This window comes from Chlamydotis macqueenii, chromosome 1 (genome assembly GCF_036417535.1).
Source record: "Chlamydotis macqueenii isolate bChlMac1 chromosome 1, bChlMac1.mat, whole genome shotgun sequence".
NCBI classification, from domain to species: Eukaryota; Metazoa; Chordata; class Aves; order Otidiformes; family Otididae; genus Chlamydotis; species Chlamydotis macqueenii.
The window spans coordinates 43,981,772-43,999,758 of NC_141556.1; the positions used below are offsets into that span (position 1 = coordinate 43,981,772).

Consider the following 17,987-nt stretch of genomic DNA (forward strand, 5'->3'; position numbering starts at 1 on the left):
AAGTGAAAACTTGAAATTATTTTAAGAGGAAATTAAGGAAGGAAAAAAAAACAAACAAAACCTCAGAATTTTCAAAATGCATAATAAAACTTACTGCCCAAAATTTTAATTTGAAAAACTAAGCAGATTTCAGGACAAGATAATTAACAGAACTGCCTGCTGAATGTACTACCCGGTATATTTTCCTTCCTTTACTTTCCTGAATAAATATGCCTGAGGTTACTCTAAGCACATTACATGTTAACGAGTGAGGATATTTATAACACTTTCGTACTGTCAGTCTGTGCTCCGCATTATAAAAATATTAGTGAACTGCCTTACAATATCTAACATAGGTTATAAATGATTCATCTTTATTTGATGATGCCTTTGAGAGTTTTAACCTCCATTTTTTTTTCTGTACTCCTAGTAAGTCTTGGGACATTATGGAGAAGCACATATGTGATTACTTCAGCACATCTTTACTTGGCTGCAGACAATGGTCCCTGGCCTTTCTGTCCTTGGTCCAAGAGCAGCAGAAAAAGTTCCCTGCATGGTGCAATAGAAGCATCCTGCCCACAGGCTCTGTACCAAGTCAGAAGAGCAAAGACTCTGTGCACCATTTGAGCATTCAGCCAAAGCAGTGGAGACCTGAACAATTTCTAGTTCTTAACACATAAGCAATCTCCACAAAAATTTATGAATAGCATGATTACAGTAGAAAAACTAAATGTAACAAATACTATATTAATACGACAACTAAATATGTATTTGTTTATAGTGACATTTCACTATCTATAAGAGCATAACATGACAGTTTAATGTCGTACTTACATTTTTTTTTTTTTCTAAACTTGGGAAAAATGCTTACAGTCAACTAAGACAACTTAAACGGTTCACTGCAATGTTAATAATCAGTTTTGGGAAACAGAATAGGAAGAAGTTTTATTCTTAAACACTTCTCTCACTTTGAAAAGAATGCTGTTGAAGAAAATGATGGTTTTAATCCTAGACATCAAAAAGCTAAGAGAATGTCTGCTTTCTAAAATGAAGGAGATAATTCAGAAAAGCATCTGCATCTATGCTGAAAACTGCAGGCTGTAAGTGTGACTTTTCCTGGGCTGTAGTTCTGTGTCTTTTTCTAAAATAGAGATTCAGTTTTCCTTGGTAACTTAATCTGAATTAAAATATACTCATACTTCAGAGTCTAAAGCATTGGTCTCAAACATCAAACATCACTTCAATAAAGTAAAAGATAAAATATTTTAACTGTGATGCCTATAAAATGATAAATAGGAAATGTGAAAACATGATGATAAACATGAAACCTTTACTACAAGCTACTTTGACGGAGTGGTATGAAGAAATATAATTGCACTCTGGTATTACAAGTACTGCAGCAAACATAAAATAATAATGGAAGGATTTCAAGCACCAATACAGTTTGTTTTATAAAAAATAAATACTGCAAGAAAACAAACAAAAAGACATCTCAAAAGTCCTGAAATGTATGTGCCATAGTAATCAAAACAGATACATAAAAATGTCTGATACTGAAACATGTTTTAGAAACTAGGTTTTGGGTAGAGCACACATCAGAGCTCATACTGTTGTCATAAATGTCCTTTTCTGAACAACCAGTTTATCTTCTGTTACGCTTTACCATCATGCCTGGTAGGAACTTCCATAGTATTAGAAAAAATATGATTTTACCTTTAAAAAAAATACCTAAACCTCACTTTTTTTCATATACCAATAAGAAAACTTGACAACAGATGGGCTGCAAACATCCTAGGCCTTCCATCTACAGCATCAGACAATAATATTTCGGGGTTTTGTACATTTAATTTGTCTGCATGTCTCTCATCTGTTATGTAGTAAACCATTTAGGGCAGTGACTGTTATTTTATTTTCTGTATTTCTACCATATTTGCTGTAATAGAACTTTGCTGTCATAATTGATAACACTTGGTACTTGTGCAGCAAGTTGGCAAGAAAAAAGAAAGCCCACGTTCCAGTCTCTGGCAGCAAATACCTATCTGCTGACCAGCTTCATTGTTCTTCTGCTGAAAGAACAAATTCCTGCAAATACAGAACTGAATACGTCCTTAGAACAATAAGTATTCAATGCTCAATACCTCCCTACTCCTGAGAGGGCTGGTAGCTTCACAAGGTGAGGTCATGGAAGGGGAAATACACTGTTTTGGGGGAACCTCCTGAATTCCCAAGACATTTAGACAGCTTAACAAGTTTAAACCGCCCTTTGACAAGAGCTAATCAGACTCCTATTTACAGAGCACAAGCTAACAATGCTCATCTACCTAGCAAGAAAGGCTGCTGTTCACCAAGGATGGCTGCTCCAAAAACATCTCTGCTGTTTGTTGCAGCAGTTCAATAGTCTGTGTCCTTGCAAGCACTCTCAAAAAACAGTGTTGTGTGTGCCTGTAGTCACGTACACCCAAAGGAACAAAAATTTGAACAGTTACAAGCATCACATTATGAATTTCAGCAATTTACACTTCTCCATGTATAGAAAAATATTATTCCAAGAGATAATAAAAGGTCAAGAGAGAAACCATGTCCAGGTACTGAGCAAGATGTCTGAACAAACAACAGGCAGATAATACCTGATGCAAGCAAAAAAATTATCCAAAAAGAATAACTTTAAAGAATGACAGTGCCCTGAATTTAGTCTTGGTCCATGACCTTTGGCTGGCAGGTTTTAAAAGTTAACATGCTGCTTGTTATGAAAAAACGACATGGCATACAATTATCAATAAAGTAACAATTTTATTTTGAGGGATACTTTTAGGCAAGGAGGACTGTCTGTCTAGAATTATAAATTCCTTTCAGCTGTTGGTAGCTACTTCTATGATACCTATCTCACTATTGTTTCCATATTGCTTTTCCACCACAAAGAGGTATAACGTTTAATGTCCTGTTATGATATTGTCAGATCTCTCTGAATACTGTCTTCGTCTTTAGCTGAAGAACTGTGGTCTTCACAGATCTTCACACAATAAGCAAAACTGAGTTATTTCTTGCTAATAAAGAAATCATTATTAGATGTACTTGATAGAATAAATAAATATGATCATAAATATGCCAATTGGTTTCATCATTAAAGATGATGGTTTCAGTTCTATCGCTAAGCTCTCCTGGGAAAAAACGGGTATTTGGATATACTTTTGAAAACATTCCACACTTTAAAAGACTTTTCTTAATCTCAGTAATACTTCAGTGTGTACTCACTGCTATAAGGCTCCATTTACCTACAAAAAAAATTGAAAAGGAACGATAATAATCATTGCACAGATTTTACATTTTTAAAGAAATACTTTATATTTATGCGTGGTCTGAACACGTCCCTGTTGTAATGGCTTGACACTTACATTTATGTTCTATTTCAATTCAAAAAGGGGAAACTTTTGTCATTAAATATTACCTTGACAATGTGGGTTCAATTAAAGAACCAGCCCTCAATTTCATTTGATCCAGTTCAGATCTCAGTTTCTCAATTTCTTCGGCAAGTCTTTCCTGGAAACGAGAACAGTAAGATATACTTACTTGTGATACAAAATAAATTTACTTTTGAGATACTGCTCTTGTAAAGCTAAATGAGTAACATAAGATACACTGAAAGTAGCACTGATTATAACAAGAAAAGGCAGTCTCATTGTTAATAAGACATATGCATCAAGAGGACGTTGAAAAGCACTCTACCAATTTGCACTAGCTAGTGGATGGCAGGACAGCTTTGTACTTGAATCTTTTTTTTTTCTTCTCACACAACTAGGGTGAGGAAAAGAAGCAGCAGCACTGATTTGGGCACTAACTACACTCTCCATGCCAGACATAGTTCAGCGTGCGACACATTTTCCCTTTAGAGACAGCACTTGTGATCTGGTCTTTTTACTTACTAATGGAGACACGGACTTAGAGAAAACCACATTTTAGGTGTTTTGTTGAACTTCAGCTTTACAGCTCGCTCTCAGAAGTTGCTTAAACTCCAGTATGAGGAGCTGCTTGATAAAAATGATAGAGTGCCACAAAAATTGGATTTTTGGAACCAACTAAGAAAAAGAGTACGACAGCAACCACCATGGAAAAAAAGGCTGTTCCCAAACTGTACAAATAATGATAGTCTACTAATAAAATGAAAAAAAGGAAAGAATTTTAAAATAAATTAACAGAGAACATAGGATGAAGAAGTAATAATGAAGTAATAATGCTGTTCCTAGAGTTTAAAATGTTCAGGATTCCAAAACAGGAACAAAAAGGATCTGCGCTTAATTAGTATCAGATTCAGTAATTTTTATTACACTATTTTTACACTATTTCTTGGTTGAATAGAATTACTGAGATGACTTGGAGGTTACTTTACTTGTATCATTTGCTATTTATTTAGAGATTATTAATATCTGGTTTTACGTCCATCTATCTGAAATTGCTTCATCAGTTTCTTTATCAAAGTGGAACAAATAAACCCTTCATAGTGGGAACCTGGAAGTTGTGTGTGAAGAGAACTCATCTCCAACTGCACAGAGCAGTAGCGGACATGTTCTATTTACTTCATTTCCCATCCTTAAGCAATAATCAATAAATAGAATAAACAAAAGTATCTTTGAAAAAATAGTTCTGATACAAATACAGATTTTTATATCAGATTTTGCATCTTTGTCAAGAGTTGATATGTACATTCAAGCCAGAATGTATTCACTTTCACTCTAGCACTATTAAAACAATAAAGTTATGTTGGAGATAACATTGGCAAAATGCCTTGTTTACACAAACAAAATTGGTGTCCATAATTCAGGTTTAGATTCTCTGGTAGCAAAATGATAAAAACTTTTGTTTCAATTGACACAGCTTTAGAAATGTCCTTTTTGTCATCTAACTTGATGATGAAATATGATCCTGATTTTGCGACAGCTGAATCACCTTATAACTGTGGTAGTACAGCATAGAAGTTTTATTTATTTAAAATGCCCTACAAGCTCCTTTTGGGGACTTTAATATCTCTGCCTTTCTACAGGGTTATCTGAATGTAGAGGAAAATAACAACTTATTTGAACTTTTGTTATTTTTCTCAAAGTTCTTGATTTTGGATGTCATATGATATAATTATATCAGTATCAAATGGAGCTATATTTTTAAAATTCTATACAATCTCTTTTAAATTGATTTGATACATTACAAAAATACTTCTGTGAATCTGAAGGCAGATATATTTATGTATCCTACTGCGCTCAAGGGAAGTCTAACTTCAAAACAAAATCCTAACATTTGTGATTGGAATAAATATTTATAATTAATTTGACCGATTCACTAAACAGTATCAGGGGTTAATTTCCAATGAACTAAGGAAGGCTACTTTCAGCTATATTTAGCACAATGCCACTGCACCTGTTAAGAAGAATTGCATCAAATCAAGCAATTACATTTTTCACTATGAAAGTGTAATCAGCTATGCCATACGTCTCTCTTAAACATGACTTTTTCAGAATTAAAACCGACAGAAGAAAAATTCCAGAGCCAGTGAAATCAATATGAATTTTAGTATTGACTTCCTGAGGCTAGGATCTCAACCATAAACTTAGCTCAGAACAATTGTTAGAGACCCTCAAAGGCTAGTTAAGACATTTGGGTGATTAAAGGAATTATTATTGATGTCAGGAAGATTTCACATGCTAGTTGGATAATTAATATACCATATACGTATTTCCAAATAATAAATATATAACTTTTGATAACAATAGACAAAATCACACTATTTTATAATACCTTGTCATGTAAAGACTCTTCTAGATTTTTCCTGAAACTTTCCGATTCTTGAATCAAAACATTCTAGAAATAAAATGAAGAAGAAGAAAAAACTATAAATAAATTAGATATGTTAAATACCACCTATCACCATACACAAGTTAGCAAAGTTCATATTCAGTGGACTTTAAAATTAAATTCCTTTAATGCTTCAGTTTGAGTATATATTAAATTTAAAACACTGGAAATAATTCAAAACATGTAGACCCATGTTCTGTCAAGAACACTAAAAACTTTGCATTTTCTTTGAATTGAGCAACTGTAACACTCTTACACAACTATTTCTCCCAGGTTCTTCTTTTGACAGGCTTATTTCTTGGTTTGTATGACTTTTTGTTTCAGTGATATAAGCTAGTACCTCGTCTGGGAGGTTCTGAAATATCCTTCTGAAAGACACTGAAAGATTCCCCCCAGATCAAACCGGAGGCGAGTAAGTAGAAGGGGGAGGCATTAAGGAGGCTGAATATAAAGGTCACACGATTTGAATTTTGCAGAGCCATTCTGTCTCACGCCATGGAAAATCTGTAAATAACATTCCTTCTCCAAGGGTAGATGCTGCTTCTCCTGTGGTGATAGCATTTCACACTGAGGTAGAATCAGCAGGTTAAAATAAAGGAAAGATAGCACATCTGAAACATGCCATTCCTCAGTTCTTGTCCATTTTCTCTCACTGCCTCATACCATGTCATGCACTGGTCCTTTACAGGCTCTTCAACAGACTCCCCACTGAAAAAAACAGGGTCTCATAATATTCAACATATCCAGTTTGCAGTAGTTCTGGAAAGATTCTTCAGTGCACTCTCGAATTAAGTGTTGAAGGTATAAATTAGACCATATTTGTGGTAACATTTGGTAATACAAAATCAGCAAGATGCTTCCACCCCAGTAAAAGTAGAACAGGTTTCACACAGGAGAATCTTTACTAAGCTGAACTTTATACTGCTCTTTGCACTGTACCTTTTCTTCAAGTGCTGCCATTCTCTCTTTTAAGTGTAGCTGCAGACGCTCATTGGATTCTGTCAAAAGTCTGTCTACGGTATCTGATAATCTTTTGTTGTGTTCCTCATTCATTTTTTCTCTTTGCCTTGCCTTTAATGTAGAATAGAAGAGAGATTGGTAGGGTTCAAAATTAACCAGTACAGACTTGTATAATTAAAAAATAAATTAAAAAATTACGGTAACTGTAGCCATTTAAAGAAATTCCACAGGAGATGGAATTAGTTATTGATTAACGCACATTCATTTTTTGTATCAGCAGAATACTTTGGAAGTTACAATTAGATGTAAGCTAGTATACTAAGACGGTTAAGCAAAGTGGGAAGATGCTGCCATCACTGCTATAAATAAAACATTTACTAGCCGAAAGATTTGTGTGCTGGAGTGTGTAATGTAGTGCTATATTGACAAATTAAAAGAAGAAAAGTCCACAGAAGTTTTCTGCAGTACACATACTCTTTGAAGTTCCTGATTCTTCTCTTCAAGTTGAGCTTCTAAGTGTCTCATACGTTCCTCAATGTTTCCATGTCTTTCTTCTGCCTGTAAAAAAATAGAGACTGTTTCTGTAATTTAAGTGGCTTTGTAAGCAGTAAAGTTTAAACAAAACATAAAGCAAGCTACTACTAACTGCAAAATTAGTCTTTCAAAAAGAAACTTTATTTAAACAGGCAGCTGAACAGCATTGCTTGAAATGTGTCAGCTACAAAGGCCTGTTACATCCAAGCATCAGCAAAACATTGGAGTTATTTATGAGCAATGAAATCAGCCAAATGTAACATGCAGACTGTGCATGGTTTGAACACAAACCTGCCATCGTAAAATTGTAAGCTCCTGAAGCACTGAACTGCACGATGGTTGATTATCAATAAAAAAAAAATAATAAAATAAGTTAAAGAAAATGAAAACAAATCAAATGGATTCTATTTAGCAATAGAAAGTAAAGTCCAGTAGGACTACCTTCCTACGTATGGAGATCATTTCTTGTAGTTTAGCTTCCATAACATATTGATAATCATCAGATGAGGTAGAAGAGGTTGGATCAGACTAACAAGTCAAGGAAAAGGAGAGGGACAAAATTGAAAAATCAGAACTAAAGACACTGACACTGAACAGAACACAGCACAGAATGCTTAAAAGAAAAGTGTGACTGAAAATTTAATACTTTTAACTGACAGATTTTTAAGTGGAATAAACTACACTGATACTTGGTGAATATGATGCAGTTGATGTGGAGAAACTGAAAATAATGGAATGCTAAAAAAGCTATCAACCTACACATGGAGGTTTAAGGTTAGTGATGGCTGGCTGATGACATATTACTACAGAGTGAATTCAAAGCAATACTGTCTAATCTAATGGGGGTTTTTTTTGAATTATGGCAAACTAAACACCAGAACAGGACTCTGTGAGGCCAACGTCAGAAAGTCCTTTATAATTCTTCTATTATTTTCTAGGAATGAAAACAATGCATAAAGACTAAGTTAATGGATTGGTCAGTTACAGAACTATGCAATGTTATGGTACATTCCCTAATTTCTAGAAAACAGAGAGAACATCAAAAGAGACAAGGCTCAAGCTTCAGTATTCCATTTTAGAATACACCACATAAGCCCTTTCATCCAAATAAACAATATCGTTTTCATCCCTTTGAAAGGGTCCACCCTGGTGGATCTCTTTGGAAGATCAAGGTCATCAGATAAAAGAAAAACCTATAAATAAAAATTCATTAATAGGAATGAAAAGTCATTACTGTATAGAAATGGTAATCCATCCAAAGATTCATTACTACTTCTGACAGAAATTGACCTTAATTAGGTTCTGTGTTGCAAAACATGAATATTCATGTTATTGTCATATCAAACAAGTCTATGTTATCACTCAAAATGGAAAAAAGGCCCTTAAAGAAAGGGAAATGCTATACCGGATTTGTTGCTATGGAAACAGGAATGTGCACAAGGCGTATAAACAGTGCTACTGATGACTGAGTTGTGAGCTCATGCTTGTCAAATGCTATTTTGCTCTGTCACATTTACCCTCTCTCAAAAAGAGATCCTGAACTCCATCTTTCGATGAGCAAACTTTAATACATACAAGACATACTAACTTTGCAACTGTATTTTTTTAGTGAAACTGTTTTTCACACTGCTGTCTACTAATGATTTATCAGAATAGTTAGGAATAGATACGAAAGTAATTCCAGATGTACATCATAACTTAAAATTACCCGTAACTTAAACTCAGTGCTATTATCAAGACCAAAAGATCAGACAGAAAACAAGTCTGTGATCTAGAGATTTATAAACTGCCACTTTTGACATGAAGACATTAATATCAGAAAACCCTGCTTTGTATAAATACAAGAATAATGCTTAACTTTGAGGATTGCTACTATTCTTTTTAGAGCAAGTATTTTTGCAAAACTCAGATTCTTGCAAAATTGAAGGGAAAGTCAGTATATTTTGTAACTGAGCTCATTCAATAAGGGTAGTTATTGTGTCTGATCATGAAGCAGGCGTATAGTGATGTATTTGAACTTATTCATTATCTGAAATAATGTGTCTATTTATTATGACTTGGATCAGTGACAATCCCGTTATGATTTTCTTTATCTTATCTTTTACTTTTACATATTAGTTTGTTTCAGCACACGAGTGCTAATGCACTTCTTCCTCTCCCAGTTGGATAAATAGAAAGACAGGGTTGAAAACGTTAAGTCCTTGTGACTGCAGAAAACCAGATCATGCTATCCTTTCCATGAAGTGACCAAGCGTTATCCTCCTCTGTAGAAGATAGACTTTTCCATTTTGAGTCTTGGCAGCACTATTGGTTCAAGGCCTTCCCTTAACATGTCTCCAGAGGTCAGGAGATTTGAAATAATCAAAGCTCTCAGCTGATGACAGAGGACACTTAAGAAATTCTACCCCTTTTGAAACAATTTTCATTGAGGGAGATATAGAACCAATTTGGGCTATCATCCTACAAAGTTAAGCTACTTAGAAGCTTCTTTAGCTGTCTGAAAACTTTAAAAGCAAGTTACTTAATCTTCACCTTTTCTATACACTGAACTGTAGGTTAATGAAAATATGAAGGTAATCAAACTATTACTTCCAGGTTCAAAGGGGATCTCATTTAAGTCTTCTAATAAGTGGTGCCCTCTGTCCTAACCTGTCCTTGAGAAGCCCATCTAGCTAGCTATATAATTTACATTTACAATCAAAATAAATGTCATTACTCTAAACACTTAAAATGTAGTTGATCATTTTATGTTTTCTTTATCTATATGCATTTCATTTGCTTGTTCCTAAAGTGTTATTTTGTTTCACTCTAAAAGAACCGAAATATTTCATAACTGAGACATTAAACAATCAGGCTCCACTGCTTGTCTGGCAGAGGACAAGCCCAGGTGTGCAGCCCTAGCACCTACTCTGGGCTCCAATGCTATATATGGATTTTAACCACTGGTTCTTTCGTGTCAAATGCAGCCACAGCAGCAGGGACATGAATCAAAAGGGTGTGCTCTGTGAGGGCTAAGGAGACACAAACACACATACGTAGATACAGCCCTTTCTCTCTCAATTGCAGAAACCCACCTGGAGACAAAGAGCTGCAGTACGGAAGAGAAGCCCCTCCACCTTGTGGTGTGCCTAGCTGGAATGGCCTCCCAAAATGAGGGTTCCAACACCTCTCATTGCCCTTTACCCTGAGGAAGGCCCCAACCTAGATCTGAAAGAGACCCTTCCAGACAAAAGGACCTAGCAATTCACCTAGGATTTGCAAATACCTCCTGCTTAGGCTTCCCCAGGCCATATTGGTAGGATTGACACTGTTTTGTTCTCCATGTGTGTTAGTCAGCCCCAGACATTCCCAATGGAATAGGCTCTTTGGGAGACTTGGGAGCCTACTATAAAAAAAAAAAAAAAAACAAAAGACTGAATGTCTCTGTCTCTGCCTTGTAGTTTGAGGCACAAGGCAGAGGCTGTGACACCAGTGTCATGTTGCCATAGCAGAATTTCAGACACATGTGAGACAGAAGGGACAACTGTGGGCTCTGAGGTTCATAAACAGAAGCTGGATTTCGTCCAACTTGCTTTGTTGAGAGTTAATTGAGTTTAAAACTTCCTACAGTGGAACTTGCATTGACTACTTGCTTGGCAGACCTTACTCTGTGTTCCTCTTTTTAATATATGACTTGCATGCCTATTTGCTAGTACTCTGTACAGGAGGATTAGTAAGACACATGGTGTGGTATTCAGCAACCAGCTTTTAAAGCATTTAGCCAGCACATTCAGTTATAAATAGATTTGTGAAATTGTGCATTAGATTAGATTATAAATACATGGACAAACACTGACAATGTCTGACCCCTATGAGATACCAACATGAGTCTTAATGTTCACTTTGCACTCTATATGCTATGAAATAGCAAAAAAAATAGCCAGTACAGGCCAGTAATACACAGGAAAATTTTGCTTTGAGGGAATACTGAAGCAGCTTTCATTATTGCTCTCTAACCCTGTTAAAACTCTGCCGCTGCTCCTGCACTCACATAATCTGTTACTGCTGACAGTACACATTTTCTAAGTCTTTGCATCTCAGCTGAAAAAAAAAAAAAATCCAATTTCACTTGCAGAAAGCACCTGTACAGTACAAGTGCTATAATTTTTCTTCCTCATGCTGAGCTGCAGGAACAAATCTAAACTTTTGTAATGATACAAGCCAATTTCCAGTTTTGAGACCTTGATGTTTGAACACTTGCTGTCTCCAGATTTTCTGCTGGCTTCTTATGGAACAAATTCTTTCGGTTGTCCTTTGAATGAGTGAGTTATTCCAGAAGAAAGAATGCATTACTGAATTGAGTTATGCAATTGAAGGTGAAAATAGGTATTCATGGTGACTGAGTCACAACTGCTCCCAAAATAATCAGATTCTTGTTCACATGCTCACTTCTAACCCATTATACATGTGACAAAATATATTGTCTTAAGTCACTCCTTTTTCTGAAACCCAACATTTCGTTCACTGGATATCCACACATTCTTGCCCCTCTTTCATTTCCCCACTACCTTCTACACCTTGTAGGTTTAGTAAGCAACTCCTTCCATTTAGCTCTGTCAAACTTGCTTCTTTCATTTTTTCCTCCTATTAGGACAAAATTTTCTGTGGAAATGGAAGCATAAGAAGAGGAGTGGTTTGAGAAGACAGTAATGTGTTGTAAATAGGGAGTTTTCTTAGGCTTCCATTCCCAGAGAAGATTTTCTTCCCCCCCTGCCCCAGAAGATTTATCAACTTCCTTTTCCAGCTAACACATCATTTTCTCTCTCTCGTTCTCAGAGAAGTTTCTATCTTAATGACATCCACTCCTTTCAGGAGAATGTCTTTGCATCCTTTCCACTGCAGACCATCTCCTTCCACTCTCTCCCTACTTAGCGCAAACCAGATCCCCACATTGTTACAAAACAATCATCGTGTCCCATTTGCCTCCAACTTTCAAGCCATTTTTTATCACCTTTAAAATAAGCCAAATGTGCTACTATGCTAAACGTGGTTTATTACGATTATGGGTCCCTCTTCTCCATGTCAGTGCTTCTCTAATGCAGCTAAAAATCACTCGTATTTCTGGGGACCTGCATACAGGAATGATGGAGTAAAATGCTGTCTGCTGTCTTGCGATCAGAGAAGTAACACACTACCTCCATTGCACAAGCACCCGAGGGAGAGAGTGACTACTAGTGAGAGTGAGTGAGTGGAAATAGGTGGATGCTGGTTGTCTCCACAGACCCCTCCTTGAATACATGCAAAGAGAAACTGTTTTTGACAGATCAACCATCTGAAGATTCTAGATGCTCCAATTTCTGTCTCTTCTGAGGAAAACAAACATCTTTTAGGATAAAGAACAGTTTAGTTAATAGTGGAGGGAGGTTCTTTCTACTACCAACTGCCTCTTCTCCAAGGCAGGCAGACAGACCAATACTGTGAGAGTGAGTACAAGGTGGCTCAATGAGTCATGGCAATTTAAATCTTGGGATACATGCTGAGAGCTGTGCTACTTGTCATGACCAGACAGATACCAGTGCAACAGCCAGGCAGGACAGCACAGTACATGGGATCATGCTGTTCCAGGTTAGTATGCGACAGGCTGACTAACCCTTCAGTTGCTCACCCAATGGGTAGAACACAGTGAAAACAAAGCCAAAGAAAATTTCAAATGATTCAGGTAAATTTATGGGTACTTATCTGAGTTCACTGTATAGTCCAAACTTTTAGAAGCTCACTCCTTATGAACTAGTTTGGGCATAAAAAAGTAGCAAAAGACATTCACTAGCCCATGTATATATGAAAAAAGAAAAACTACTTTTAAAAACTGTCACCATAGAAGGATCTCATTCTACACCCTTCTTTTGCGGAATCCCAACGCAGATTTATTATGAGCAAGAGTATAATAAATTGAATGCAGAATTGTAACATGCATATTTTAAACTTGCAGGGGGTGGGGAAATCACATCCAAATCCAGAACATGTTTGTTTTATCTTCAAATGTAAATAATTGTTCTTATATTTTACCCACAGTGGAGCAGTCATTGTTTCCAGTTATCCCATACTACTTTTCTTTAAAAAAACATGTAAAATATCAGGCTTAACTCACCTCTTTTATATGATTGTAACCCCATTAATCTCAGAGGAGCCACTTTCATTGAGGTAGTACAAAAGAAAGGAGAATAAGTTTTTTTTTTTTTTTTTTTTTTTTTTGCAGTGCAGAGAAACTAGCTGATTCAGGAGGCTCATCTTTCACTTAGTATACATGGACATTGCAGCAACCCTAGCTCAGGTTGGCAGACTTAAGCTAATCTGAGCCTTACTGACAATGTGTATGCTGCACAAAGCTTAACAAAGGCAAAATTATTTTTTTTTTCAGCCACTTAGGTAGGTCTTGCAGCTTTCACTGAGTAGCTAGTGTGGTAACAGTACACCAGCTAGCTAATTTACAAATACTTAAGTAAGCTGTCTTGACTACAATGTCATCCTTGGTTCCGAGCTACATTTATATGATCCCTGAAAAGTACTGGACTTTAAACTTCAGAGCTGTCAAACTAGCACTTTAATAAGCTCTACAGTTTGCAGAGATGTTACATACAAGATATATAAAACATAGGCTGATTATTATGATGCCCCATCCCTGGAAACATTCAAGGCTGGGTTGGATGGGGCTCTGAGCAACCTGATCCGGTTGGAGATGTCCCTGCTCCTTGCAGAGGGGTTGGATTAGATGACCTTTGAAGGTCCCTTCCAATCCTAACCATTCTGTGATTCTACTGGCAAATTCTGGCATTCTTCTTCATGTCATGTATTCCAAAAAGATATAACTTTAAACAAAATTAATTTATTCATTTTTTCATGTAATCACAGAGAAATGAACAGAATCAGCATTACAGTCTAATATACTTCTTAGAGTTTCCCACGTGGCAAAAACTTTGACAAAGTATATCAAAGTGAAATGGGGTGGAGCATCAGCTCTTTTCAAAGCTCTCTAACCACGTCCCATGAAATAATGTAAGAAGACAAACGGAGATGTATACTGCAGCTTTATGGTCACAATAACAACAGTATCTCATGGAAGTCCCTGAGTGCTCTGCATGGTTGAAATGGGATTTATTCTTACAATACTTGTCATTAATATACGTTCAAGGGAAAATGCAGTTGCAAGAAAAGACATGCTTAGGACTGCAAAATACTTACTGGTGCCTAATTGCTGGAGAAACTATCAGGAAAAATAATCTTAAAATAGAAAACAATGTTTTTAAGCTACTGAGGGCATTACAAGATGTGATTACTTGTTGAATCAGAAACAACTGAAAAAAAAAGAAGTTAAAATGCCAAGAGATCGCTCTTATGTGCACTTGAGTTTTTATTAAAATGCAATTATATTTGTGTGGTATTTCATGTAGCTCTCTTTTTTTGCTGATTCTTCTTTTTTTCCACCATTTTCAGTCTCTCTTTCAAATTCCCACCCATTCATATAAACCTAAAGTGGACAGCACAAAATCTTGATTACTGATCTTTCCTTATTAAGATTTAAAAAGCCCCCAAAACAACCATCAAATCCCCCAAAAGCTTCTCTTCCTTTCTACTTCTTAACTAAATTACTTTAAAAATTGGACTTCATTAGTGAGGTGCTCAGCACTTAAGGCTTCACTATAAATGGAAAAACATGAGAATTGAAAAAACTCATCAAATATAAAAATGGCTAGGCACATAAATAGCTAGAAACATTCCTTGGCAATAGAGAAAAGAAAGCTTAGATAAATCAGAATGATACGTAATACAATCTCTTAAATGCATTTTTCTTTATTTGTCTGATTTTAAGAGACAGAGAACAAACATATTATCATTATATGTCTTTATGAAGCTGCTAATACCTGAGCTGTAGTATTAACTACATGCCCACCTCAAAGTATTAGAGGTCAAATATGAAAACCATACTATTGAAAATTTATTTTTATCTTCTTTTTCTTTTTTTTGCAAGAAAGCTGCCATATAATAAATTTATCAGAAAAAAAAACAGATGAAGTCCTCTCAGGGCTCCACATTTGTCTTTGCAAATATATGAGGCAAAGAATAATTCAAAGGAAACCTTGTAAGTATGTACTGCAAGTTGTCTTCATTTGTGTTGCACAAATGATCCCAGCTGTCATTAAGATTTGATCTTATAGCACTTACTGGAATTCAAATAATTGTCATTTCATATACACGGTGTATGAAAACATCCAGGAGAACTGAGTATGTGTAGAAACATGAGTTCCCCCTCCCCTCTCCCCTTAAATTAGACACACTTACACAGTAAAATGAATCCTCCTAGGATAAGTAATGCTGACATATTAGAAATATATGACTCCTTTGTCATAGACTGTAATACAGTCTAGTCTAACTTACAGATAACTGCTTTTCCTATTGCGAAAAGGCTAAGAATTACAAACACAACATTGAGATCAGTCTTGGTTAAACTTGTGGCACATACTTAGCAAGAAATGTTTTCTGCTTTCAAATCAGCTTGATAGTACTTTTGCTTTGTCCTTGAGGTAAGGAAACAAGATGCAAATCAACGTTAAACGGTGAGGCTTCTGAAGTGAACCTATTTCTCAGAGCATTACCTTAGTCAGAGCTGCAATTCGCTGAGCCAGCTCAGCCTCCACTTCGGGCAAGGTTTCAGCCTTCCTCATCGTCTGCTGCAGCTTCTGCTCAGCCAGCTCTAGACGCTCTTGCAGTTGTCTGTTTTTGTCTTCTAACTGAAGGCCAAAGATAGATAAACAGGTATAAAAAATAAAATCAGAATTAAGATTTTCCTTCAGTTTCTCGGGTATCGGGGAAGTGATCAAAACTCACTACATAAGCACAGATACTCCACAACCTGGGAGAGCTTACTGGAAAGGTGTAATTCAAGCATGGAACCGCGTAGGCTGCTGCTCTCACTAATGATGAATGACTTGAGGCTCAAGGATCATATGAAGGTGAAGAAAAAGAGTTCTAAAAGGGTACTAATGAAGATGAGCAAAAAACTCCTCTGACTGATGTCAAAGTATTGTTGCCAGTAAAATTAGAAGTTTCTAAATTAAAATATTGAGTCCATCTCACAGAAAAGTTTATGTATATACTGAAATGAGACAGAAGGACAATTGCAAAAGAACAGAATTCCCAGCAAAGTTTATGAACAAATTGCCAAAGGCAATTTTCTGAACAAATACCAATCATATATCAGGAAATATTAAAACTGACAATTGTTGCTCAGTTAATTAATTCATGGTCATATCCTGGTTGATATTTGCTTAAGGTTACAGTGATATTGTTCACTGTGAACCTACAATTAAGTCTCATTTGACAGAAGTGAAATTGATTAATTTGTGATAACTGTTAAAGAGACACAGGAAGACTTTTGAGAACTGCAGTATTTTCTGGCTTACTGAGATGAACCACACGATAAAGAATTTTTTAATGGCTTGACAAGTGTTTCCTGCTTTCCTGTTCATGCCAGGTAATAGAAGACATAATGAAAAAGGAGTGTGCTTTTAGATTCTTTTTCAGTCCTTCAAAAGCATGAAAAGGTAGGCTTTTAACATCACAATGCTGTAAAGCAACTTTAAGTCTCCCCGTACAAATTCTAAGCCTAGTTCTATCGATCACCATTTGAGTAGATAGACCTTTGCAGCACAGCATGACTTACATTGGCAGCAATAAAAACTCTAAGGACAGATGCAAGTACCTTACTTTTCCATTGTTGGGTGTTTTGTTTTTTTTTTTTTTCCTAACAATTGAACATACCTCTCAAAATAGCCAAAGGAAGCTGGCAGAAGCTAGGGAGTTTGAGTTCTGACCCTTTAATTTCCTTGAAGAGGTAGTCATGTACATACATATACACACGTACAGAGGGATGTGTGCGTGTGTGTAAATGTATCTGCACACAATCACAGAAGCAGAGATTATCAGATCATACAGGCTTATTTCTCATATAGCATTCTATATTGTTTGAAGACATGGTAAAAAGGCGAAAAAAAATACTGAGGTTGAGGAGCAATTCCGTCTTTTACAGTTTGAATTACATTCACGTTAGCTTTTTGTTCATATTGTATTCTTCAAGTTACAAACCTTTTTTTTTTTCTGTTCACTTTGCACTTCAGCTTTTGGAATCACCGTGGAAACAAAGTACCATGACAGAAAACTGCACAATCATGTTATACTATCTTCTAAAAGATATTAAAGGATCACTGAGGTTTTAAAAATTTTATCTACCCAGTACTAATACATGAAATAATTCAAATCTGTTGTATGCAAATTTTAGTCTTTCCTGCAGAACATACTTTCTTTGGCTTGCATTATTTTTTTTTTTTGTTTAAAAATAAAATTCAGAAAATTGTTACATAAGAAGCAAAGATAATCCTTTATTTAGAGGGTGTGATGACATGCATTTATGCAAGACACTATCAGAAAACACTGTTCTTTTACAATGTTGAATGTACACATTGACTTGTGGCTGGAATGTACACATAAGGTTCTAGTAGCTGATATGAAGCTTAGAGATGCTGAACAACTTGGGGTTTTTTTTAGATTAACTGATCTGTTGATTAAAAATGAACAGATTAACCTAATAGAAGGCTCCTACTTTAGATTTGCCCTGTATTTGCTTTAATGTTCATTGTGTC

At 35.8% G+C, this 17,987-nt stretch overlaps 1 protein-coding gene across 1 annotated transcript in view; it reads right to left on the minus strand.

Moving 5' to 3' along the window:
* The window catches only part of PPFIA2 (PPFI scaffold protein A2), a 332,013-nt gene that overhangs the window by 51,121 nt on the left and 262,905 nt on the right, over positions 1 to 17,987 (minus strand). Inside the window, exons 10-14 of the mRNA XM_086749863.1 lie at positions 15,945 to 16,079; positions 7,255 to 7,338; positions 6,760 to 6,891; positions 5,764 to 5,826; positions 3,425 to 3,516 (exon numbers count right to left, since the gene is read on the minus strand). Of these exons, the coding sequence (XP_086605989.1) occupies positions 3,425 to 3,516; positions 5,764 to 5,826; positions 6,760 to 6,891; positions 7,255 to 7,338; positions 15,945 to 16,079 (506 nt within the window). The remainder of the gene's footprint in view (positions 1 to 3,424; positions 3,517 to 5,763; positions 5,827 to 6,759; positions 6,892 to 7,254; positions 7,339 to 15,944; positions 16,080 to 17,987) is intronic.